Below are 27,859 nucleotides of genomic sequence, written 5' to 3' on the forward strand. Positions count from 1 at the left end.
CATCGTGCAATCGTAATGCACGGCTATTTCAATGTTGAAGGCCGTTGCGAATATGTGAAATAATTCAGATTGTCGTTAAAGTATATCTTGAGCCCTTTCGACACGGAATCTTTAGAGCGATCCGGCACGGCGATCGTTTTACGGATTCAAAGGTCGTGAAACGACTCGCGAATTTTGGGAAATGGAGTATCACTCTCCCACGGTATTTTCGCATTAAAGCTCGAGAAGTTCAATCGCTTATTGGAAGCACGGTTTGGTTGCACGGATCGTCCGATTTAATTGACGCGGTGTATCGGCAGCGCGCGCTTGTGCTTGGGCCAAGCCAATAAAACTGACCAGGCCGTTTGTCCAAAGAACGGCCCTGATAAAGTTAACTGCAATACTGGAACTCCGTTAGGCACGGCCGTCGTCCACCTTTCTGTGCGAGCGACAATTTTCATTAACGGCGCATCACGGTGTCGTAATTTGACCATGTCAAAGGCTCTCCGAGTTCGAAAAGGGGAAAAGGAAATAGAGGAAAGACGAAGAAGATAGAAATGAAGAAGACCGGAAGTAGGACAATAAAGAAAACGTACAGGGAAATTACACCCTCAGAAAGGATATCTGTTACTGAGACAAAAAAATATTCTTGACGCATTTATATTTCTCACAACCTCATTTAGTGTAAAAAATAAGACAATATCGAAATAGAATCAATAATTCTTATTCTCCTCTATCGAATTAAAAAAAGATTGACGTACTATATTGAGACAAGAGCAACTTATAAATGTGCGTTTATATATTCTTGCGTTTAAAAGAAATTTTGCCCCAATCTTACAACGCACGAAGTTGGCAGCACGATATTCGACAAAAGACGATACGTACTATCATTTTATTCCAGATTTTAGAATTTTTCATTTAAGATTAAAATATTCCTTTCTCTACAATAAATATAATTGGCGCTATATCGATCCGAAAGTTTTTCTGGGTGTATACACAGGATATTTTATCACGAGCTTAAAAGCTGTGATAATTTGTTAGCAACACTAATTTGAAACAACTTTACAGACCGTTTTCAATTTTGTCTTTAGCTAAACGAAAGTCGGAATTGCATGTTCATGCGTCCAATTTGTTTTATCGTTCAGTTGGTTACGTGTAAGTAAGGAGTAAAACCTTCCGCCTAGGTTCCTTGTTAAAGCGAGCTGGTTAATGTTAGTTACGCTGCCGCTACATCGTGCGTGAAAATGCCGGGTAGTTCCGGATGGCTCTTCATGCGAGGCCAAATAGAGCGGCCCGCCTGTCGCCCCGCGTCCAATTGGCGGTCGCGCGAGGACACGGCTTGTAAGTTCAAAGCACTTGCATGCATGTTCATGTAACTTGCGTTAAATCGCTCGACGTTTGTCGGACGATCTACCTGGTAATGCGCACTCATTAGTCTCCTCTTAGTCGCGCGACTAATTGGCCTCTCCCCGTGATTTCCCTACGCGAAGCGGGACGCCAGCTAATCGGTTTTCGAACCCGGCGGGAGTGGATTTCTCGCGGATCGAAATGTAGGTGAAATCCCGGGCGGGGCGGAAAAACAGGAACACCCTTCGTCAGTCACTTGATTATAGATTTGATATATCAAGTGGAGATGATGAGGATTGATGGTAAAGATCAATATCAAACCTCCGAACTGCGCGCAGCGCTCTTAGGCCGTTGCCACTTCTGCAAGGAATTACAAAGCGGATGAAGCTGCGAGTGTATCGAGCGCCGCTCTCCTCGACGTGGAAAATCCATCCGTCGCCAAATGGTTTTAATTTCGAGCCGCCGTCGTCGTCGCGCTGTAATTTCGCCCTCGTAAACGCCTCGATTAGGACGCGGGGTGGGTGCGTGCCTTCTCAGCTTTGAGTCGATCGCGAGAGCGACCGGAGCCACGGCACTTGCGACGTAATGCCCGCATGCCGTCGAGTAAATGGCAGTCGTCGGCTCCTGCAAGTGCTCCCTACTTACAGAATGGCGTTGTAACTCTGCGACCGGGGCGCATCGCGCAGATGCTCGCCCTTGTACCTCGTTCCGTCGCGTCTACCGCATGTGCGTCGTGTCGAGGATCACCTCGTCATTCATTCATGGCAGGAGAGAACAGCACGGGACAGCCGTTGCATATAGTATAGGCGACGCGGCGTGGCTCGCCCGGGTGAAATACCCGCGGTAACTGTTGTTCGTGAGCGGCCCGGTGTAAATTAATTCTGTAAACTTTCCACGCCGCTGCCGTGTATCCGCCGTCGTCGTCGCTCGCGGACTTGCGGGAGGGTTGTCGGACTTACGGCGCAACGCCACCGTAAATATGTATTATGTAAATTATTAATTACCGATGCCGCCGCGCGCGCGCGCGCTTCGAGAAACAATGTTTCGCTCGCTGCCGCAGTGTCTAGTCTAGTCTCTCTTACTTAGTTACGACTAACGAGTCATAATTGAAACCGGGAGCTTCCGAAGGTGTTAGGCGCCAACAAGTTGGCTTGTAGCATCGAATAAGTGTATACGTCTGCAGTTGATCTTTCATTCCGTCGCTTATCACGATCTTCTACTTGCGGGGAAGGATTCTAATTAGAATCTGTGAAAAGGTATTGTACAAAGTGCTTTGGAACTCGGTTCGTTTTCGATTTCAAGGGGATCCTAAAGCCGTCTGTTTTACCGACATCCCTTGTTAGAAGTAATCTTTCAATTGGCTTTATAGAAATGCAAAACTCTTTTACGGGTCTCTAGAAAACACCGGTCTGAGGTGACATCGAAAGTAGAACTTGGAATTAAAAATATCTTATCGATCACACTTTAGGGCCTGAGCAGAATGGCTGTCTTGTACTCTTAAGACATAAGACAGTTATTGTGCGTTACCTCAAGACAAGGCTTAAAGCATAAAACATTGTCTTAAGGCTGTCTTAAGAGTATAAGGCAGCCATTCTGGTCTGTACTCTTTACGCTCGCGAAAGTTGTAGTGCGCGATTCAATCGTCCAGGTCCTTGATATCAGGATGTAGGAACAGAGAGATCGACCGGCAGTAATTCCCCCGTTCTTTTTTTCCGCCACTTTCGACCCGTCCTTCGGGGGATAAGCTGATTTAGGGTGACGCTAGTTGAATCGTCGCTCCCGTTCGATGAGAAGGGATCCCGGGGCTGACATTTCGGGAAAGGGTCGAACGCATTTCCGGAAGCGCTCTAATTTTACGTCGCGGCGAGCAGCGTGACGCTCGTAAATCTGCGGTCACTGAGGTCCGCCGGTGACGGTGCAGCGCGTCTACTATTTCTCTCTGAATTACCCGACGCCGTCGGCCACGTCGTTGGCTATCGCAGTCCGCCGACAAGCGATATCTGTCCTTGCGAGAGCCGCACGCACGTGCGCGCGAACGGATGTTTGCGCCCCGGCGCGCACGTCCGACTCGACTGCGTCGGTCTAATTTCGCGGCGTTATCACTTTTTGCTTGTTTCGAGCGCGAACGACGAAACCACGGATTTGAAATTTCGGTTTCTAACGATCACGTGACACGGTTAGCGGCGGACAAGCGGCGGGAGGCAGGAGGGAGCCGTGGGTGTCCAATTAAATATGGCAAACTAGGGCAAAGCCGGGTAGGAGGGTCACCTGTTCTCGCGAAAACTAAGGAACCGAGATGAAAGTTTGTGCCGCGCACTCCCGGCGTTAATTTTTAGTGCATCGTAATACTTTCCGCGAGCGGGCGCATAGGCAAACACCTCGCCTGATCCGCTTACTCGTTTCCTACCTTCTACTCGCCCCTGCGACGCTACTTAACCCATGCAACGTTAAAAGTTAAGTTTGATTCGTTATTACGTAATAGAAATTATCTTCCCCGCGCCCCTTTATTTATGCAATCGAGTATGTGTAATAATAATTAATTACTTTGGTGTTCTCTTTACTTTGAAAGCTCCGGGGAGTTTAATCGCTAATGATAAAAATTAAATTAAATGCAAACGTAATTACGCGCATAAATTATGCGCCTGTATTAATTATTAATGAGAGGTTATTAAATTAAATGCAAATACGTGTGTAAAAATTTCGATATTTTTACGTCCATAAGGCTAATGCATCAAACGATATTTCTCCATCGCCCCCTTTCCCATATTTTTATAATATATTCACAAAGTGTGTTAAAGATATTACCTGACAAAGTAATACGTTGGTAAACCGAGAACGTGTTCTCACGCATGCATGCGCCGCATGTAACAAAAGGGTCGATAAACTTCGCCTCTTAGGGCCTCGATTATCGTATGTTACAATGAATGCTGAGTTATTAACAAAGCCGGTACATATCGTTCACAATGGTAAATGCATAATTACGACGGAAACGACATTACGTAAGTACAACAGCGCTCATAATTACTGACATTCGCGAAATAATTGAACGTTTAAATCGATCAGAATTATCGTAATGCGCTCGCAATGCGCGATAATGATATGCATAATCGTTTTGCATATTCATTACGTGTGTAATATTTATAATACGCCTCGGTAAATTCCTCGTATGCTGAATGTTTCCGCATGCCGTTCGTTACGAGGAATTTTTTATCGCGGAGATGAGGAAGAAGACGCAGAGACGCAGCTCTTTTTTTCACTTTTTACACGTTGCATTTAATTGTTGTCTAAAAAAAATCGCGCACGGGGAATTTTAATCTCTTACGAATACTTTTGCAAGACGAAATGAATATCGACGAGCATTTCCATCAATTATACGCTCCTATTAATTACTAACGGTTATTAATGAGTTTGAAATAATCGAAGCTTTTACGGAAACAGCTTTTATGGAACTGCATAATTCGATATAAATACGAATGGTTGATTCGCGATCATTTAAATATCGTTCAGTCCAGAAATATCATGCTCGAGAGAAAAGTAAGATTTTAATTCTTGCATCGACCTTTGCCTCCTCAAATTGATACGAATACCATCCTTTTTATCTTCGTCGTTTCTTGCTTTTTAAACTTTATTCATCGTGCTTTAATCGCATCAATTTTTTAAAAACGACCATTATTATGGTTATTTAAATTGGATTATATGTCGCTTCTGTAAACGATCGCACCTGCAGATTTACCACGTTCGATGGGTGGAAACGCGGACTATGATCGGCCGCGAAATCAGTAATTTGTCTCGTTCTCGAGACTTTTTGCGTGCACTGGCGTGCGTGTGCAACGCAAGGCACAACGTGTTCCACGCTATTCCGCAGAGACAAGCGCAACACCGCAAAGCCACTCCTATATCACCTCGCGGTTTTGGTTAGAGCGTTAGAACAGAGGCAGAGCGAGAGAGGAAAATGTGTATCACTCGCACACTGCGGATAGTGCAGCAAAGAGAAATGGTAATAAGAGCGCCGGCTCTGAAGAGGCTGCACTGACGAACTATTCTTGAAATGCATTAATGGAATGTCACGTAAAATTGAACCCATTTGCATTTCTCGTCAAACTACTTGGAATGCAATTTTCATTCATGACTTTTATAGATTTATTTCTTAGCCAATGAAGCATCCAGGTAAATCAAACGTAAACAAACCAGAATTTAAGTTAATGCATTTTCTCAACACGCAAATGACGGTAAATGATAAGGCGAACGCTTCTTTAGTTTAGTCCTCGCGATAGCAAGTTAAAACATAGGAAAGTTGAGTATTAAATTAAATAAAGGTATTTTTTATCATCATACGAGAGTTCACAAATTTCAGCCCTGCTGGAATTAGATTTACGTTGGATGATCCTTCTCTAATACGGTTCTAAAAAAAATTTTTGTTGCACGACGCAGTCATTATTTTTGTAAATATTCCTCGTTATCGCCAATTACGATTAATTGCGATCGTTAGCAGGGAAACGAGCTTCTCCTCGCTGCCGGCGCATCGATTGCTCGACAGTTCCCATTAATCGGATTTGCCCGACATAAAATCTGTTAATACCAGTGGGGTCCGCGGTAATTAGCAGCCGGTGGCCGGCACTGTAATTTAATAATTGTCGCTAATTTTACATCGTTTACTTGCCGACGGGGGAGGAAGAGAGAGAGAGAGAGGGAGGGGGGGGAAGGCGACGAGAAACGAGTAGAGTTCGGCGTTTGCATCGGATGGGGGAAGGGGGGGGGGGCTGCTTTTCTCGTAACCACCGCGTTGGTTAGTACGTCGATGGTTAGAGAACCGTGACAAATTGCAACGTGGGCAGCGGTATAGCCGATCGAAACAGCCGACGGTAGAGGCGGCCAACGAATTTCGCGAAATTGGAAACTGGAAAACCGATCCAGGAGGGATGGGAATTTCCAGATTGACACGTGCGCGTGCTAAACCACCATGTATAAATTCGCCAAGCTCATAATTGAATAACAACGTTAAAATCTGTGTCGTCGTTATATGCGCGCGCTGTAATCCTCTGGATTCGATCTTTGAATAGTTCGATTATTTTTTTAAAGACATTTGAACGGATCCTTGGCACGCGTCTCTTTCGTTTTTCGTTTTCGGCTTTTTAATGCAATTTAGGTGCGCGACACGGCGATTTTACAGAATTACAAAAGCTTCTCTATGGAACATTTTAGCACTCGTCATATCGAGCATTGGCACATAACAATATTAACCCTTTCGTCCCTGAATATAATTTTTAAAAATATTGGTGTTACTTGTATGCACCACTCGGGACGAAAGGGTTAAAACTGATAGGCGATTTTAGCATAAATTCGTGTTTCTTGAAAATGTTTAGGAGCTTTTGATGTGCGATCATCGAAGTAACCGTAAGTGTAGCGCTAAGAGCTTAATCGTTACACACCACAGCGCTACATTGAGTAAATCATATACGATTAAATTTTCCATCCGCGCGTCACTCGTGCATTCGAGAATTTTGCATACGTCATTTCCTTGTTCATAATGTAGCTTTCCATTACGCGCTAGCGTAATTAGCGTAATTTAATAAAGTCCCAGTTCCGTGCCGTCGTGGAATTACTAAGGTATGAGTTTATCCGATAATCGTTGCTTTTATAATGGGGTTACCCGTAGTGGAATCATGGTCACATTGCGACGCTAACGAATCTCGTAGAAATTATAATATTATTTTTCTAATAACGCTCGACAGTTTCCGTAGTTTTGTTACCAACGAATTGCTCTCGTTAAATAGTTTATATCGCGCGTTCTGATGAACGAGCGCGCGCGCGCAACTCTGATCTTACGGACGGCGGACGCTCCGATTTATTATGCAGTTTTCAATTACGAGTTAGAGTAATTAATATAATTTAATAAATATACATTTCATGTGGCATTCATTCCGTTATGAAGTTTGCATGACAGTCCGATTGCCAGCATTTTTGTATTTTACACTCCACTATATATTTATGAGCACAGTCGGTTTTTTGTCCAGTATTTTTCCATTTAATCAAGTCCGTTTAGTTATGATGAATAATATGTCACGTCTCTATTAAATTTTATTAAAAAACAATACGCCGAAGCGATATAATTGCTTGAAACAATGGCTATTAAAGCTGAAATTATTCTGGAACGTTTGTATCCGATTTTCTAAATGTCACTCGTCGAAATGGTCATCGCTACTGGTATAATCATATTTGCAAGGTGTCGGCTCATCGATAACGTCCGTCAATAAATTATTGACGGTGCTTATCAACACCGCGATAATTTGTGAACCGCGATGTGTCGAATGCGTGATTGTGCACGCTTAACGAAAAATCCATTATCGCGTGTGAGTGACATTTAAAAACGGATATAAATATAGACACTCGTCATCGATACATTTGGTCGATTGTAATCTACGATTGCAGCCGCCGAATAGATCAGAAAACGATATGCTGACAAGCAAATAAATCTCATTGGCAAAAGTCGTTCCTCTAGTGACTCTAATAAGATTAACTGTTTTAATTGTCTAGCATTAGTCTTATTATAATATGAATTGCAATTACGCGTCAAAATTTGATAAAATATAAAATTTTAGCAACACTGCACCATTTCTCTCTCTCTCTCTCTCTGTGCTCGCGCGCGTTTAATCTATTGCCAATTCGTCTATTGCCAAAAGTTGCGACTACGAACGTTATCGATAATATAATAGACATATAACAGGCGCACGAATATACACATTGAATTCACTTTGTTTAATAGATGCGATTATCCGCGACCGATTTTAATACCAGTATCAAATCACGCGTATCAGTCGGATCTACGAATTTATCCCCCTTTGCCCCCCCCCCACCCTCTCCCGAGGGGAGAATGATATCGCATCGTGTTATTATCGCTAATCCGCTTCAGAATCGTTTTGTCGAAATCACAATGGTGAATTTTGTAAGCGGGTCGGCGGGTTATTGAATCAAAATCGTAATTTCCAATAACACTTTGCACGCGATCGCGCGATCCCGCAGGGATGATCCCATGCTAAGCTCGATAATGCGGCCCGAAACTCGATTTCCGAGGTTATTGATATCGAAACTGCCGCTTAGGATTTTAAACTTCTGCGTCTAGCCCGCGATCTCTCCTGCTACACCGGGATACTGTTAGAACACCCCGGGATTTGTAACTTTCGCGGGATCGGGACCGACTTGATTTTTCCACGAAGGCAAAAGTATTATGGGCACGTCTTCGTCATTGTTAGATAATCAGTGCCAATGGCTAATGAGATTTTTGGTTTACGCGAGGAGGTACGGATTAAGCCGTAACTTAAATCTCCAGAGTTTCTCACTTTGCGAAGTTTCTCTGTCGCGTGACTCGGGGAACAGTCATTAATGAAGTCAAACAAAGCGGAAATAAAAATTTACTTAGAAACCCGTTTAACCTTAATCCTTGGATATTCTCGTAAGCTAATATTAACTTGCGAGTATATAATTGTAAGTTGCAAGAATAATTATTCTGCACGCTCAGAGAATACAATATATATTTGTGCGATGTAAGGTAACGAAATAAAAAAAGATCCGATCTCAAGAAGAAAAGGCGAAAAGTGATGTTTATAAAAGTAGTAGAGTTTGATCTTATTCTGGATTTTTGTAAAAAAAAAAAGAATTTTAAAAAGCAAGCTATAGTTTCAGCCGCAACGGATTAAATCGTAAATAACGCGTCGGATTTTTCCGACACGCACGGCATTCAACTCGTTCTTTTCTCGCGACCTGTGAGAGCGAGCTCTCGAAAAGCGGTCGCCATACATTCATCGCGCTCGTTTATCACTGTTCCCAGCCGCGGATTTCAACAATGAAAGTCATCGACGACGGAGGAGCGCGCTCTCGCTCGCGTGTCGGTGACAATAAGTGCGCCGCGCCGGATGGCTATTTTTTTTTTAATCGTCGGAACGCGAACGTTTAACAATGCAATACGCCCCCGTGTCTTGCGCCGGCTCGCGCGCACGACCGTGCAGCTGATCGATAAAGGATTCGCCGTCGAAAGCTGCAATTTTGATTCCAGCGCCCCGGCTTTGAAGTGAAGTCGACGCAGCCGTTGCAGCGGCCGCGGCGACGGCGAGCGTGCTCCGCGGGCCGATGAAACGGAGAGCTACATTCCACGGAGTCCATAAATTTTTGCTTCGTTAGAGCAGAGAGCGAGTAGCTCCCTTCGATATACGCGTATATCGACGGAGCATATTTCACGCGGCTCGTACATGCCGGACGCGCGGATACGGCGGCACGGTGAAAAGAGTTATTTGCAGGAAACATTGTTGATATGGATATGTCAAAGTTGCAACGATTCCGAATCGCATCGCGTTGCGCGCGCGATACTGTTTCGCTGCGGTAACGATTTTCCGATCGGTTTTCCATTTAATGAATACAATTCGTTATTGGTACGTACTCTGTGTGCGAGGCGATAACGCGCTAATCCTTACGAGTTTCACTAACGTAATTTTGCGTAGAGAGAAAAGGTAGACGGAGGACGCAAGAGAGAGTGTATTTGAAATTATTACTATTATTGTAGACGTACAATATTAATATTGGAAGAGAACTGAGGGAATAATAGAAGTTTTCGCTTTCTCGCTCGTTGTAATTAAGGAAATATTCGTTTATGAAAAATCGAGAGAAATGCACCTTCACATTTTATGTTCTCATCTCCTCGATTTCTCCCTTTCTTATTTGCCTCTTTTATAATTCTTCGAAATATTAATAAGGGTCTCTGCGAGTTAGAAGATGGTCCCCTATTTATTTTCTGCTTAATAACGCATTATTTTAATAACGAGAAATATTTGCGAGAAATATTCTTTTAATGTAGCCCGATAACTAACGTCATATTAAAATAATATATTTTTCTTTGCGTCAATTTCGAGCCGCGAATTTTTACTTTGAACCCACGTAGTCTCTCCAGGTAAAATAGTTATCGATTCTTCTTCAACCAGAAGTCGGCGATTTTATTTACTCCATCCGTTTTAGCCGCCCAAGCTCGAGTCCGCACAGTGCCATTATCGTTTATTGATTTCGTATAAATCGCGCGGCTCGGCATCTCCTCGTCTTATTCTCATGCCACTTCGAAAACGAGGTCGAAAGTATTCCGCACAATTCGCAGGTATCGGCTTGTACACGATACTTTTCCCGAACTATGGCAAAGCCTCGTCCAACGAAACGAAAGTTTATCCTAAGTACGCGACGTGATTTCTTTCAAACTCCGCCCGCGGACGTAAAAACGCGGCCGTCGAAAATAAATCTCCACACACACACACGCACGCATATACACTCGGAAGACTTACAATGCGTTGCCAGTTATAAATTTTTGCGTTTTCGCCATGGATTCGAAGAAGCCGGGATAACTTCATCAGTCGGTCGCGGCGTTTTCTTTACCTCCTTTCGCATTTGCGAATAAGGTTCGAGACCCATCTTTCACAAAAGCGAGTTACTTGGTTTCTTTCCGAAATATTTTCCGGCTTGAAAAATAACGAAGGTTTTGCATCTTCGAAAGTAACAGAAGTACTTAAGATACAGATATTTCTTCAGCATTTTTGCAATTTTTCTTAAAAGCGAAGCATCATTGGAATCTTCTATATCTCGTAAACAATGTAAATGGTTTATTATTATTTTATAACTGTAATAAGAGAAACTGGCAAAGAATGATACGTGCATCCTTACATAAATCTCTGTATCGGAAATAAGTTGCATGTGCTGCATACGGATTATTACACATTTGTATACATTCACGATGGCGCGAGTGGAAAAGTAATCATGGCTCTCTTCACGCGCTTCGAGGAGCTAAACACGTAGCCGGCGCTTTCGAAGGCTCACCCTTGATATTTGCCCCGCCGATTGCGTGCTCGGCATTTTCCTCGGATACGCCGATGTATTCTGCCATCTTATCCCTAACCGAAATCGAATTTTCCGCCCTCGAAACCTCGAGGGAGACACACAATCTTCTTATAAAATATCTGTCGCAAAGTTTACTGGCGAAATAATTAATTATTTTTTGGCATCTCAAGACTGTCTAAACAAAACGCGTTATTCACAATACAAATGCCGCATGTGTAATTTTGGAACGGCCTGTGCCTTTATACTTCGATACACTGACAGAAAAAAAATGGTTGCAGTTGCCACAATCTCACTGTAACTTATAGTCTCTCTCTCACTTTAGGAGCCAACCACATTTTTATAATTCTTCCACAAACTGCGTACTTAAGTTATGGTTGACCTAACAATGTATTACGGTTCTCATAGACACAATGTTGGTCCACGCAACTTATGATATGGTTGTCATAAACCAAAACGAGATTTTAATTTCGTTGTCATCGATACAGCGTTCACTATGTTCACTGGTTACATCACTTTGCACTCATAAAGAATAGTACAAGAAAGTATCTTTCAAAGAAAAGATAAGTAATCTTGTACGAATGTGTAAACTTATTCGTAATTAACACCCTATGCGCTTTTCTTCTTACGAGAAAGTCTTATACCGCGCGTCCCTCTAATGAGGACATTCCGAATCACTTCACTTTTGTTTACCATGTGATTAGCAAGGTGGATGATAGAAATGTAGTTAAATTTACTATTATTGTGATTGCATTTACTGTATAAAAATAATTAACCAATTTACTATTCATTGCTTGGACATTTTAACAGAATAATAGAAGCTTATATTTTATAGTAAATTGTTTAAATAGTTGGCATCACTGTGTCTATATGGTTGCTATTACTAATATTATAGTAATAATTGCTGTAAAAATGATATTCCCTGACTAGAATTATTTTACTGTGCAATTATATAGTTTCAAATGCTACATATTCTTCTATCAGGGTAAGAGCTTATCGTTAATTCGTGAGTCATCCGACATTAAGAAGTCGATCGCAATGACGTACAATCGCGAGGATCGGGATTTCGTCGTATACACTCACACGCACGTAGACAGCCACTACATGCCACTTCGTCTTTGCCGAAGTGGCTCCTTATCGCGAAGTTTGGGGCGTTGACGTTGATACGGCGGCGGGGTTTGAACGATCCCCCCGTGTGCAGGAGGCAGGCAAATGGTCCCTACTGCTTCGGCTTAATCTGTTTAATCTGCCTAATCCGCTCCACGCCGATTCCGCACGCCGGCGCGAACGTGGCCCTTTATCTGCAGCACTCGACTATAGTAATTCATGCGTTACCAGCCCCCAGAGCGTGATCGCGGGTTACTCCTTAGGGAAGATTTGGATATATCCCGCGATTTGAATGGGATTTTTGTGCGGGCGAATTAGCGCACGTTGTACGAAGTGAGCGTTCGCTAATAGCTGAATTGAATTCGCGTGAATTGAATAAGCGTTTTCAAAAATATTCGAGTTAATAATAACCGCTTTGTTTGTCTTTTCTCGGTAATATGCATTTCACCGAACTGTAATAATATCATATTGCCGTGTGTGACGTTACGATAACAATGTGTAACGTTATCGCGCGATTTATGTTTTTCCGTGTCATCAATCTTGGCGAGAAATATGAGCCTGACGGTAATCGACATGATGCTTTCGACACGTGCGAAAGGGTGTATCCCCCTAATTCAATTTCTGACATTTAAATTAATTTAGGGCGCTGCGCCATTTTCGGGTCGATTTAGCTAATTCGCCTCACGATGATTTGGCTCACCGCCGTGGACCTCAATTTATCCATATCCGTGGTCGGTGACTCATACTCCAGCACGTCCGCGCACACTAGCCTCAAGAGACACTAATTATCCCCGCGTGGACAACCATACTCGAGGATAATTAACACATCGCGCGCGTATTAGCCGTTCGCGTAAAATTGCGTTCGCGCGAGGTCAACATTAACAATTGCTGATCGACCGGAATAAATATTAGCTACCTGCAAATGTTGACTTCCATCGCGCGTCTCGTGTTTAAGAAAATATCCCAACGAACATCTTTCGAGCCAATAATCTATTGAAGAGCATAATCGGCTAATTTAATATTCTTAATATTATTGTTTTTGCGCCATCTACCATTGCCTTTATTTATTAAGAAAATTTATCTTAATCAATGGCATCATTCGAGGCTTCCTACCATTGGCGTGTAATTCTAATTTAAAAATTTAAAAGTATTTTCAAATTATATCAAAGGAGAGATTTTTTTTTTAATTTAATAAATCATTTTCTTACGGGAAAGATGCATCTGCGAAACGATATTTGAATGCTCTATTTTCTTATATAATTAATGTAACTATACGATAATACATTTTTTTTACGTTATTTCCATCGAAACCTTTTTCGAGAAAATTCCGTAATGAAAATGCTAAGAGGTTCGACACGACTGGCCCGATATATAGATTGAATCTTTAATTGCATATGCCCGAGAGATACCGGCGTATATTTTGCCACTTGAGAGTAGTATTTACTGCGAGCTTTTACGAAATTAATTTTAAATCATGGTTTTATTTTGCTCGGTATAATTGGGTTAGCATACAAATATGCCATCCCAAGAAAATATCCCGAGAAAATTCCAGATTAAATCTGTTATATTGTTATTTTTTAATTAAATTTTCCTTTCTCGCCTTTAGTAACTTTCTTCTTTCTATTTAAGAACTAAATATTTTAGTCTTTTCGCCGACGGCACGGTACGGCGCATCTTTTGCCGCAAGCTTAATTTTGGGTACGCGCTTCCATAAAATAATAAATTTTAGTACACTAAGTTTGTTTGCCATTTCAAGGAATTTACAACGAGCCTGCTCCAAGTTCCTTGAATTATTAATTGAATTGTTATTTCAACTATTCCAAACTGTATTGCACAGATCATTAACATGTAATAATTGGGTGGCCTTTAATCTACATGTAAATGGATTATAAGTAACAAAAGCGTTGCTGAATTTATTATTCAGCTGGTGCTCACACATATTTCGCAATAATGTGCGATTTCATGCAAACTGCTCGCTAATTTTCATTTCTATACCCGATCATGCCTCCATTATTCGAAGCTTTCAAGAAGCCAAGTGGCGTAAACAAACGTCCTCGATTTCGCGAACACTTGACACCGGACACTTTGGGGCGATAATGGGCGCGTTGTTGTACGAAATGGGCATTACATTAGGCGGTCTGATTTTCAGTTTAATGGAGTTCCGGAAGCGTGAAGTTTAATGGAAACAGTGGGGTCGCGGGCGCAGCTGCGAGCAACTCTCCTTCTCGGGGGGGTTGGAACTGGCTCTTGATAGCCATTCGTGGAAATACTTGGCGAGAGAAATAAAATTATGCAAGCATATTTTAGTAAGCAATTGTATAAGTATATTTTAAGCGCTGGCAAAAGCTACGTGACAAATAACAATTTTGAACGAAACTCGAAGCTCTTCGCGTATTATAACATTAAACGGCGCGCGCGTTATTTGGCCAGTAGAAGATAGTCGAGAGACTGAACGATTACATATGCCAACATTAATTATGGAATCATTAATACTGAGAGGAGAATTAAAAGTACACTGAATTATATTCATATTGATTTTACACTTTTAAGTTTTTCCTTTATGTAAAATGAAATGACCGATCTGCTGAAAGTATCAGTAAATGTAGATTATGTTATCATAAATGGACGAAAGTCAACCGAGGGGAGGAAGGGTGGCGAGAAAACGATGAGGGAGAACGTGCTGCGAGAAGGTATATCGGATTAGCGATAGAAGTTTGGTAATTAAGTGGTAAGTGAGGCCGAGCCAGGGGGAGAAATTTAGTAGGTAGGCCATCCCTTTGCCCTGTGGAAAGCGGAAGCAGAGGTGACACGAGTCAAAGAGAGGTCGGAAGCAGAAAGGCGGATGAAGTGGAGTCAGTGAGGGAAAGAGAGCGACAGGATGGACTGTAGGCAGAGATAATTAGCGAGTTAATACGAGTCGTTGCCTCTCGAATTTCGTTACCGCGAGTATCGTGCTGTGGTTAGGAAAAAGGCCTTAAAAGGCTGTTATGTCTGAGAATTTTCGGCCAATTAGATTGTTCGTGGTTGAACGATACGTGATCTTCGCGATTAAAATATCCCTAAGCGTCAATGTGATTTTAAGGCTTTACCAATTATCCGATCTATCTGTTAAAAAATCATTACGAGCGTGCATGTATTGTTACACTAAAGGTACGAGATACTCTGATTGTTTTTCGCAATAAAATCTTACGGAGTAACTTTATGAAATAATCGTTGCCATAATATTTAACTGACTCTCGGGCGAAAAAAAAACTGGGTTAAAGATGTCAGTTTGGCAATAAGGCGGAAGATAGTTTCGCTTAGATAGCTTCGATGTTTGCAGGAACGCAAAGATGAAGGAGGGCGAACCTGTTCGCATGGCTTCGGAAAACAAATATTTGCGCTGAGTCGAGCCACCCTTCTTGCGCGTCGAAAATGTATTTAATGTCAGCAATAAGGAAAGGGGTGCAGGTTAAAATAATTCAGCGATCGTATTAGGAAACAAATTCACCCGTCGCGAAATATCGAGAGAAACGACAGCGATATATAATTATTCCGGATAAATATTTAAAATGTGTTTGGACTACTTGTCCCGTTCACGAAGATCAGCGGAAATATATAATTTCAATATTGTACGCCTCGTGCTCGATATATGAAAATTGGCACAATAAAGCAATGTCCGGCCTCGCATTATCGAGACCATATTATCGGGCCGTCTCGTACAAGAAGAATTATTAGATTGTTTAAACAGCGAATGCAATTAATCAGTTTTATGCTGAAACTGATATTGTCAGGGCATTTATTGCGCAGCGTATCAATACCGGGGAAATAAATTAATGGCTATTATCGAAGCTCAATGTTCTTTCAACGGGCTGCCGCTGTGCGGCTATTTTATCAGACGACAAAAGAGCTCTCGTGAAATCGAGGCATTAAATGCATAAAAGAAGACGAGATAATATCGAGCCACTAAAAGCCAGTCGTGTAATTTGTTCCTAATTCCTCGAAAAACAAAAGCGTTTTAAAGTAATTCATACGAGATCCATTTATCTTATTAACTTTTCATTGTTCTACACGCGAGTAGAAAAAAATCCCGATTTCTCCGCCGTTTCAAGATAATTAATTGCGCAAAGGCTGATTTATATAAAAATTCCATTTCCGCCGAGTTAATCAATTTATTATTTCGCACGATAAATTAATGCGGAGAAAATAAAGGATCGCGCGTGTACGGGGATATGAGATATGTACCTTGGTGAATGTGAGGGTAGCTATCGGCGGTAGACGAGGTAGATTCGGATAATAGAAGCTTCCCGCGGGATGTGCCGGATATCGGGATGTGATCCTGTAAGCGATTCCTTGGGGCTGCGTCGGCCAGTTGGCAGCCGTGAATGTGAAGCCGTTATCCGTGCCCCCATCCAGCGGGTCGAGCTGTTGAAAAAGGAATGGCGGAAGGTGGTTTAAACGGACGCATTTTCCGAGCGTTCGCGGATTTTAGCGGGATGACAGCGGCGCGCAGCGATATTCGCGGAGATAGACGCATAAATTATATTTCGCGACCAGCGATGCCCAGACATCTGACTTTCCGGGGCGGATTCGAGCGCGATTTACATTTTCTATCTCGCATTTCGTAGCATCGTATGACCGTAATGATTGTCTGAAAGGTACTTTATTTAAATAATCATAACCGACTAATTGAATAAGCGAGTGTGGGTGTACAACGCAAAAGTAATCTCTTGCAATTATTGTACACTTTGAAGACTTCGAGTCACGTACAATAAATTCACCAAGATAAATCTGCGCGACGATTATCAACGGTGTGTTAAAAAAAAAAGTACGGCTACGTTGCGCCGGACATTTTCCGCATCTATTTCCATTTTCTCTTTCACGAGAGGAATTTCGGTCGCGTTGACACATTGAGTTTCATGCGCATTATTGCCGAACGTAATTACCTCTACGGTAACGGTATCGACCCAATTGCCCTCGACGCACAACTGGAAGGAATCCACGCCTACGAACCAATCGGGGCTGGGATTGATGCGCGCCATAATGCTAATTAGAGTATGATTGCCGTCCAAAAAGGCCCGAGTCACGCTCGTGCCTTCGCCTTGAGGAATCGGGGGACCCGTGAACGAGTGAAGGCTGTTGGGCGAGTCCCCGTCCGCGTCCAATCCGTCGGCTCTTCCGGTTTCCACGTATAACCTGGCGCCCGTAGACAGTCTCTCGCCTAATCTATACAGAGTGTAAGTTGAGTCGTGCGTTCGACCTGCAACAAGACACAATTGGGCCTTTATTACAACAAGTCGTTCAAGTTACTTACGATATAGCTATACAAATTCGATATACAGCCTTAGACAATATTACCAGGCATCCTCATCAATCAGACTGCAAATCTAACAATAAGCGTGTTATTTATTTTTTTACACGCACACGTATAAGTGACATACTTAGATTTATAGCGTATACTGTACTGAATCTAGCCAGAAAGACTTTTAAAAAGTTGTTTCCTGCGTAGAAGCAATGGGCGCTCTAGTAAACAACTTTCAAACAATAGAAATCTTCTTGATGTTAGATTCAGTACGGTACAATGATTAAGAGGGCGCCTAATAACTTTGTCTAAAGCCAACGGCACGCGATACTATTTTTCCTACTGGTTTGCTTACGAGAACCAATACGGGTGCAGAGTTTTAGGTCAGGTGACTTGAGGCTAAATCCTGATTGGTACTCGTAAGCAATCCGGTAGGAGAAACAGTATCGTGTGCTAATTTTTAGCACGCAATTTCCGATGGCTATTAAGAAGGAAAAAGAGAGTTATTGCGCATCGCTGCTGGGTGTATTACACGTATATACATTTCAGATGAATTACATATTCATTTGAAAAGCGCCCGAGGCGGCGTTTCTCATGTTGCGAGACGCGACGATTATACTGTCGCATAATCGTTATCCAACTGGCGGCGAAACAACGACCGCGCCGTGATGCAAATGCGTTTAACGATCAATTACCCTTGCCAAGTATCCCGGAAACCGTTCGTCGTCCTGTTTTCGTTGCTCCGGCCGCGTTAAGTAGCGCGCGCTTAAGGCGCTTCGTTAGCGGCGGACTCGTTGCTTTCGCCGCGAGTAGCCGCGGACGGCGGAAGCCGCTCTCGAGATAGCCGAATTAACGCCGTGGGGGGGAGAGGATGAGAGCATTGAATTTATAGTCAATTAATATCACCGCTCGAGACACGTCGTCCGCTGCTCCGGAAATAATGCGCCATCCCAACAGAGACCACTCCGTGCATGCACACACGCGCGCTTATGCGCACGCATATGCACACACATCGATCCCACGCTCGTGCTCGCGCGCGTCCACAACGCAATCCTGAAAAATCCCTTGGACAATCTTCTCTGACGTGCTTCACCCCGTGTCTCGTCGGTTTACCCCCCTCCCCCCTTTGGACCGGCATTCATCGTCACGCACGATTTAACAATCGATCGATGGCGAATAAACGGCGGCCCGGGTGTCCCGCGCCGCTGAAAAACTAACGCCGCTTCAGACGGAATTGCGGCCGGTATTGTACCGTTACACGTGCAGCTTTTACCGCCGTACCATCCATTCGCTTCTTTTCCTCGAGCCCTTTTTACCGGGGACTCGCGGAATTTTAATCAGGAATCGACGAAACACCCGGCGCAATTAAACACCACGTGTCGTAATTCCCGGGGAAACTTAGGTGCTTTTTTGCGACACCGTCGCATCTGAAATAGGATAAACGTTAAAAATTCACGTTTGGCAGAAAGCAAGCATTTTAATCAATTAATTTCTATTTACGGTTTCTTATCAATTGCAATGCAATTAATTAGATTTCCGATTAATCTCCCATTTATGAAGTTTCCTGTATATTTCAGCAAACAGAAAATTAATTTCGGATTTGTCAAAGGATAATCGTCGTGAAATGCTGAGCAAACTTTCCAAAACATGCTGTATAGCAGCCCGCCGTGTTTTTATTGCGTCCGGTTATTCGCCAAAATGTTACGCGATGCGGTTTCTCATTCCATTCGTGCGAACAAAACCGAAACGTAGCTTTCAAAGGGATCGAAATAGTTCCCGTGCCGGCAGTGCGCGCCGCACTGGTCCCGTCGAGTTCGAAGGAGACGTAATTAGTTACGAAATTAGTGGAAACCGCGAGGGATATGGACTGCGTGCGTTAGCAGACTTTACGCAGAACACGAAACAGGTTTCGCTGTTTCGCCGTAGTTTCGCCGAAAATTGTCGATCATATATATCGCTACGTCGCAAAAAGAATTGAAATTCGATCATCGACTAAATTCGCGATATATAAAAAAGTATTGATATATAAGAGAAATTTCTACGAGTACAAGTTCTGCACCGTGGGGGGAAATCGCTGAGGGCATTGTGGTGTACAGTAGATTTGCGGCATTACTGGGCATTACTAGGCATTTTTTGGGCATTAGTTTGGACATTAGGCCTTGTTGGGGCATTATAAAGATACAATAAGACAAAACAAGACAAATAAGGTAAAATAAGATAATAAGATAAAGTAATGCTCACTGGGCATTAGTGTACAAGATTTTGGTCAGCGGTTTCCTCCTCGGAAAATTTATTCTAAACGCAAGAATATATGTATAAGCTTACATTTATATAAGTTACTCTTGTCTCAACACAGTAAGTCAATCTTTTTTAATTCGATAGAGGAGAATAAGAATTATTCTGGGCATCACTAGGCATTTTTTGGGCATTAGTTTAAACCTTGCTGGGGCATTATAAAGATAAAATAAGGTAATAAGATAAAGTAATGCTCGCTGGGCATTAGTGGGTATTGGTGTACAAGATTTTAGATCAGCGGATTCCCCCTCGTTCTGCACATTGTGTTATCGAATACATACGAGGTTGGTTTCTGGCGACAAAATTTTTTGCGATACTTGACACAGCCAGTGTTGTCTTATTAACGTTTTCTACTTCATTATGATGATTCGAATTGTCTTTATTCAAATGAGAGCGAAAGCTTTCTGTCTTCGGTTTTGCATACGTTCTCTCTGATGTAAAATCTGAATAATTTTTTGTACAACGCACTCCTGAATTAATCCCACAGACTTGGCCAGAGTGTTATACTCACGAGAGTAAGGTGAAAAAGTCATTAAAGTCGACTCGCGGCTTAAATTGGCCTCGTTAATTAGATTAATTAGTATTGACCCGCTTTCCTCACCGCTCCAATCTGATCCCCGTCTGTCTTGCGGCGTCTTCCCTTCCGCCTTGCTCTCGCTTGCCTCGGGCAGACAGAATTTATGAATGAATATTATCCTCGTCCCTTTGAAGCTCCATCTGTCTCTAACCGGTCGGTAATTTCATCAGGACTTAAACAGACGTTGATTCTATCCCGCAAATTACATTCGCAAACAGTGGCGTTTTATTAATTTCGCTCGTTCCCGGCGGCGAGGTCGCCTTTTTTTAACGGGCACTTCGTTCATTGCGCGGCCTTATATTAATGATCATTGTTCAGGAAAATCTTCGCTGATGTCTGCCTTATATTACATTTCGTGAATTGCGTGAAAAGAAAAAGTATACCGGCGGCAAGAGACAAAAATAGATGTAAAATTCAAGCCCCGTCTTCCCTTCTCTTCCTTCAAAGTTGGAAATAGCGGCAGGTTAACGTCCTCAGCCCTAATCTATCGTAGATTAATCCATGTTTATGACACTCGGCATGTAAAGTGTGTGCGACGGTACGATTCGCGATTCGTTGTCGATCGTGTTCCGTGATCAACCGCGAATGTTTTATCATAACTGACAATGAGTACCGACGATTTCCTCCGTATACGCGAATTTTCCGTTGTTCCGTCGAAGCGCTATTCAATAAGAATCCGATCATTGAGAGATACTTTATGGAAATAGCGGTGGCAAATTTTGTCGTCAATACAAACATCGCGATTTCGCGCGAAAGTTCTCTCCGGAATAAATAAGAAATTCGATTCGATCAACCTATCGGAGCCACGCACCTCTGCTATTCGCCCGAGAGATTTCTTTCTTTCCTTCTTTTTTTATATATCCGACAACCCTGCGACATATTCGAGCGGTAGGAACGGGGGTTGGAGGAGCTCGGAACGAAGATTGACGACACGACGAACGCGAATGGGCCCGCGGTTCAATTCGCGAAATTCAACGTCGCTAAATTTAAACTTCTAGACGGTGAAATCAATCCACCTAATGATCGTCATAATTCACCCTGTCAAAGAATTGGCGGGGCGACGAGCCGCTTTCTTTCGCGATAATTGTAACATTAAAGCGACGAAAATGCCATTACATTTTCCTATCCGATGCACGAGGCACAAATTTCTATTTATTTAGCAGAGACATTTGTCTGAAAAGAATTGGAAAATTCAATAGCGTGTTCGGAGGAAGGTCTTTTAACAGTCCTTGATTGTAAGGTCCTTCGATGTATTTCTCGATTATATTTCGAAGGAGTGCGCACGAAGAATCGGATGAAACACGATAATCGGTTTTTCCGAGGACGTTCGTCTTGATTTAAACGAGCATCTCCGCGCTTTCCGCACAGTATTCAATTTTCATGCCGGTACTATATCAAAGGCCGCGTCTTAAAACGGTTCGAATTCCTGATGAACAAGAGGGATAAGAACAATGTCGGCTAAGGGTGGCTTTCGGATTGGCTCGTGGCGCTTCATTCAGCGAAATCGACCGGGCCGTAATTGAAATGCGAACAAAGCTCGCCTCGTGACAATACGCGACCTTTAATTAGTGCCGCGACCGAAGAACGCGCCGACGGCGACGGCGACGAGCCGGGGCTCCGCTCCTTGCTGAACTTATCCGTTTCCGCAAGTTCGGGAAAGTGCTTAGAGCAAACAAGCGTGATTTGACAAATTGCACGCGATCGCGTCGGGGAGACGAAGTCGTTCATTTCGGCGGCTGAAGAATGGACGCGCGCGCGTCGACATCGAGATTGATAAATTCGCGGCGGACGATGGCAGGGGTGGAAGTTGGATTGATAGTCGCGCGCGGCAGAGGGGCAACGAGTTTCGTGCCGGCTGGCTGTAAATGTTTCCAGTTCCTACGGCGGAGGAGCTGGAAAGTCCGGATTATACTCCAGACTGGATGAAAATCCGAGTAGGAAGACGCTCTGCCTCCTCCGCCGGCGGTTCTTTGTTCGTCTTCATCTTCCCCGGAATTGGCGTCTGAAACAACTTTTCAACTTCCCCGCGAAGGAGCCGAGAGAGGCGGCGATCGCGGCCGACCTAGGTCACGAGGAGATTCCGAGCCGGAATAGTGACGGCGTGAGAGAGGTTGCTGTATTCGAAATTCGATCCGCGAAACTCCCGTTCTCGATGTTCGAGCGGTCCATCGAGCGTGAGAAAATTATAAGAGTGCGGGGCGGGTCTTAAGAACGTGCGATACTGCAGTTCCCATCGCTGCAGATCCCTGCTCTCCTCTGTTCCGTCTTCCTCGACACATTCTAATATATCTAGGATTTTATTTTATCCGCGCGATTATATTATCTTTTCGGGAGCGCCCCGTTCCTTAATCGCTTGAATGTCCGTTTGCGTGCACCTGGGGAGAAATATTGTCAATGGAGAACTTTTACCACCAACGCCGTACCTGTTTCAAGCGATGAGCGTTTCATACGTTTCCGTTGTGCCGATTAAGCCACGCGAGTCATCGTCTTCATGACTTAACTACTGTGATACATTTTCCAACCGCTATTCTTTAGTATCTGCGCCCCACTTTCCATAGCAGACCTTAATATCCCGCGGATTTTATTTCACTTGCACGATTATTATCATTCAAAAGATCTGCTCTCTTTCTCGGTATATTTCTTCGTTCTATATAGAATTAGTATTACCGAGAGAAAATTTTATCACTATTGTTTAAGATTATAGCCACACTTTATATCAACGGTACGTTTCTGCGTCTGAGTTAACGTTCACGCAGACGTATAATTAAACTTTACACCGCTAATTATCGCAGTACTATTTCATTAGATACTGCACTAGCATAATTCTGTTATATTTTCCTCAAGGCTTTGTACCGCGTCTCGAGTTAATATCCCTCTATTTTAACTGCTCGGTTATCTTTTTGCAGACTTTTTCTCACCTCGCTCTTTCACTTTATATCCAAGTATCCCTTTATGTACAGCTTACGAGAGAACTAGCGCTATCGATAAAAAAAAAACTTTTATTACTATCGATGTTCCTACATTTCCGCCGCACGATCCGACATTACTTGGGTGACTATGACTTGATAACCCAAATATATCTGTGTTACGCGGTATTACTGTAGTACTAAATTGACACGTTTTTGCCCCGGCAATAAAATTACGCTAACGGTCCTACTTTCAGTCTTTACATTATCGCTGCCGTCTTCATTGAATGCGGGATACTTCAACCTTTGTATCGCCAACCGAATTTTTTTTATCGATTCTTTACCCCGAGACCCTTTTCCAGTTATCTTTTATTATTTCACTGTCCATCTTACTTGCTTTCAGAAATTTTGCAAAATAGGAATTTGCACGGCGAAGAATTTTTGTTTTATTGTCGCTTAATCTGCAATATTTAAAGAGTTTTTTGTCATAATTCTATGAAGAAAGGAAATTAGCGCTTCGTAATAGAAACGTTTAAAGCCCGAAAGTTATTTATTGATCGAAAATTTTGTATTAAAATGTTTCATATCCATCAGATTGAAAACTGCTATAACTATCGATCCGTCTGACATTTTGTATACTCTGGCAGGCATGCCCCTATCCATTGTGCTATGAAGAAGAAAGCAGAAGGAACGCGTCGCTTCATCTTCGAGGAATTTAATAGAGCACCGCGAGGCCTATCTTTTGGCACTGTTGCCAAAATAGGTAATAATGCCAGTAAATTTTCTTGGTACAACACGTATACAAAGGGCCGCCTTTTACGAGACTATACTCAGTTACTTTCGTGCAATGCGATTATCCCATTTTGTCTTGTGTCTGATCTAATCTGTAGTAAACTACTTGATGTACGATGAGTAATTTACTACGCTATAATACGTTCCACTAAATCACATTATGTTTCATGTATCATGCTGTTAATATAATACAATATTAATATGTGTGCGCGCGCATGTTTGTGCGTGTATGTGTGTGTGTAATGCGAGTTTCTTGCATAAAACATAAGGTTTGAACGGTCAATGCTTAAAATATTAATGTTTTCTCGCTACCTGAAGAAATTACGAAAAACGTCAGAGCGTTTCTCGCTTGATGTCCAATAAAACCGTGTTTTACGCTGTAAACAGATGGCCTAGTTTTCGTACAATTTCACGGCGATAAAGTCGAAGAAGCTTTTACATGGCGCTGATATAGTACGCGGCGAAAGAAATTTATGCCTAGCGGTGTGGCCAATAAATCATGACAGAATTTTCGTATACAGGCAAGTTCTAAATACAGCGGGATACGCTTAATCCGTTAAGTTTAATAAGAAAGGAACATTTCAAAAAGTCACACGTTCACTCCGTTTTACGTCTTTGAATAATAAATTTGATTTGCACTCTAATTACGATATCAAAACTCTTTTAAAGAGATGTTCTAACGCGCTACTTTTAGACGAATGACTAAACCGTTTTACAGAAGCCATATAATCTTAGTTCTCTCTCTCTCTCTCTCTCTCTCTCTCTCTCTCTCTCTCTCTCTCCCCCTCTCTCTCTGTCTCTGCCTCTTCCTCACATTTCTTAATCAATTAAGAACTACTCTAAGCTAGTTCTTAGTTTATAAGGAGCTAGAGCTACTTCAGGCAGAGTGGATCGGCTTGTCCCTTGCGAACTTAATGAGGCACCACGGGGCTCTCCATTTCTGCCAAACTGTTACGGGTAATAATACGGGTAAATCTACTATACGCGCTCTATACACTTGTACCCGCATGCATACATATGCAAGTTTCACACAGGTGCATACGAAGGTCGGCACGGTCAAAGGGTTGGAGGGCGAATACGGGTGACGTTACGGAGGATTTCGGCTCCGGTCGAACGTGGGGGGGGGGGGTGAGAGATTGAGAGGGAGGGAGAGGGCGATGTGTTTAGGAGAGGCTCTCGAGCGAAGTCTCTTCGTGGGTAGCACGATCCAACTTGATACAACTTTCCTAACAAGCCGGTCTTAACTTGGCGCAACCGCGAGCCGTCTGTGCATCGCGCGTGCAACTGCGCCTCGCACTGCATCATCCTTCGCATTTCCCCTAACGCGCCGCGCGTGTCCCCGGCGTCCGCACCTGCACGAGAGAGCTCTTCTCTCCCGCGGATGTGTGAGACGCGCGAGCAGGCGGAACGTGTTCCTGCAAAGTGGATAACCCAATTCCGCCGTGGCTGTTGTTTCGCGCGACACGGTCAGTTTTGTGCACCGCGTGGCTCGGAGTTGCACTCTTAGCATTACACGCGAGTATCTTATACGCCCTGGGAGAGAGGGAGAAAAGATCATAAGGAGAAAAGATTTTCCCGAGAATAGTTCCCGGATCCTGCCCCGCCATCGGGGGCTTTTCGATGGGTGATCTTTAAAATGTGGAGATCTTGGATAAAATTCTAAATCTTTAGAAATCCGAGCTATACTTTAGAACACCCTCGAAACATCTTGTGAATAAATAGGCGAGGCTAGTTAATATTTGTACGCTTCATTGGGCGCATTGAGTGAAGAGCCAATTAGGACATCGTACTTCTATTATGAAGTCAAATTTATTAAACATGTAGATTCGGCCGTTAATTTCGTTCGCACGGATTACCGTACCGAGCATATTGAATTAACGTTAATTAATTGGGCATCTGGTTTATGATTGCGTAGGAATTATTTAATTATGTCGAATTTTGCAATTTAATATCTTGACACGCAATGTATTTGCAATTGCGTGAATATATCGCGCCGTGATATCAAATTGCAATCATGATAGTTAATTATGGCGAATGTCGCAATTTAACACTTCAGCGTACAATACATTTGTCTGCGTCCCAGATTCGAAATTGCTCTAAAAAATATTTCGTAGGGTTGTTTCCCTCTAACATTATCTAGGACGCTGTTCGTCGATCTACATAACTCTACCACGATCCAGTTACTCGGATCTGTCGTTGCGCATGTTAAGGGCATTCTTTTTCCCGTTGCAAAAGTGTCCAGGAAGATTTTCACTTATCGGAATTTGCAACTTCCGTCTGCCGCAGTCAATTTACCGTCGCGCTCGGTTTCGTAAAGTGCGATACGCTCTCGATATCGATCCGTTTTCACCCTTATCGATGAACCGGCAAATGGATGGCGCGGGCAACGTTCCTCCGGAAATGGGGCATTTCGAATGCCCAAAATTGAGAGTAACCACCACTGCCCCAGTGGTGGGTAACGAAAAGGGGGTTTACGGAGCAACCGTGCTCTCCGTCTAGGAAGGAAATGAACATTCGCTCGCCTAGATTCCTCGGGAAACGAGTGATTATCGAACGCGTAACCGACCGGCACGTCGTCGATTGGCGGAGACGAATGGCACGTATTGCGAGCAGCGCGGACCTAGAACCGCCGCGGCCGCCTGTTTGTCGGCGAAGTTTATCGGAAACGGCAATTAGCATACATCAAACAAAGCGATTGGTGACGAGAAACCGCCCGAATAATTTCGCTCACGGGAAATATAAATGATGCGGTGGGCGAACGTTGCCGTTGAATATTGCTGAAATAAACGCGCATGATTAGACTACGAATTTCGAAGCGAATCATAATTGGCGTTATTAGAAATAATCGATCGAGAAATATTTTCGAGGTGTGATATATTAACTTCTCTGCATTCGGGCCGAATCATAGCGGCAGGGCGATTTTCAATTAAGGAGATTGCTGGAGTAATTCTGCACTTTTCGCACTTTTTGCTCCTAGAATTGTCAATTCATGAAAACATCTGTGTAATATACGAATTGTGTGGCTTTTGTGTACAGACCGGCAGTGTTCTATTAATCTGACTAATCGAACGAACAATAAGTCAGAGCACAGCATGATATCATTGATAAGGGCATACATATTCAGCGTAGACATCTGCGGTATGCGAAACGAAAAAGATTGGTTTTCGGTTCATCTCGCTACGTCGATTTTTCGCCGAGTTATATCGTTTTAAAAATCGGGCGCGCGCGCACCATTCATGAAAGAAGGCCGCGCGATTTTTACGCAAGTAGTACGCGAGCGTACTACGTCCCCAAAACACTGGAATAAAAACATACGAGGAACACCTGCTTGGTAGTAAACATCGCCGCGCGAGACGCCGCATATACGCGCCGTCTGCTGCTGCTGAATGAGGATACGAGTCGATATAATCGTCAATAACTTCGCACAGAAAAATCGTAGGAAGATGATCCTGGTCTCGTTGGAAAGCTAAGATTTCAACGCTTCTAGCGAGATAAAAATGGCTCATCTCGGATTATTAGTTTATGAGGCATTATTGATAAATTCCGAGAAAATTGATTTTGTCCCAAGATCGAGAGTGTGAATTAATCTTTCGATTGGATGAATCTCTCTCACGTCGTGCATTAAATAGCAACTTTAATTTATGTTCATTCAATATTCATTTTTCTATATATACACATATGTAATTGCACAGTTTCTTGGTGATAATCCCC

The 27,859-nt window shown here is 43.1% G+C and overlaps 1 protein-coding gene across 1 annotated transcript in view; it reads right to left on the reverse strand.

Annotated features, from left to right (window-relative positions):
- Positions 1-27,859, reverse strand: part of LOC105564092 — a 197,080-nt gene that overhangs the window by 31,130 nt on the left and 138,091 nt on the right. Inside the window, exons 3-4 of the mRNA XM_012016206.1 lie at positions 17,223-17,536; positions 16,522-16,701 (exon numbers count right to left, since the gene is read on the reverse strand). Of these exons, the coding sequence (XP_011871596.1) occupies positions 16,522-16,701; positions 17,223-17,536 (494 nt within the window). The remainder of the gene's footprint in view (positions 1-16,521; positions 16,702-17,222; positions 17,537-27,859) is intronic.

The sequence above is a fragment of the Vollenhovia emeryi genome, unplaced genomic scaffold (assembly GCF_000949405.1).
Source record: "Vollenhovia emeryi isolate VEMERY1.0 unplaced genomic scaffold, V.emery_V1.0 DF939168.1, whole genome shotgun sequence".
Classification (NCBI taxonomy): domain Eukaryota; kingdom Metazoa; phylum Arthropoda; class Insecta; order Hymenoptera; family Formicidae; genus Vollenhovia; species Vollenhovia emeryi.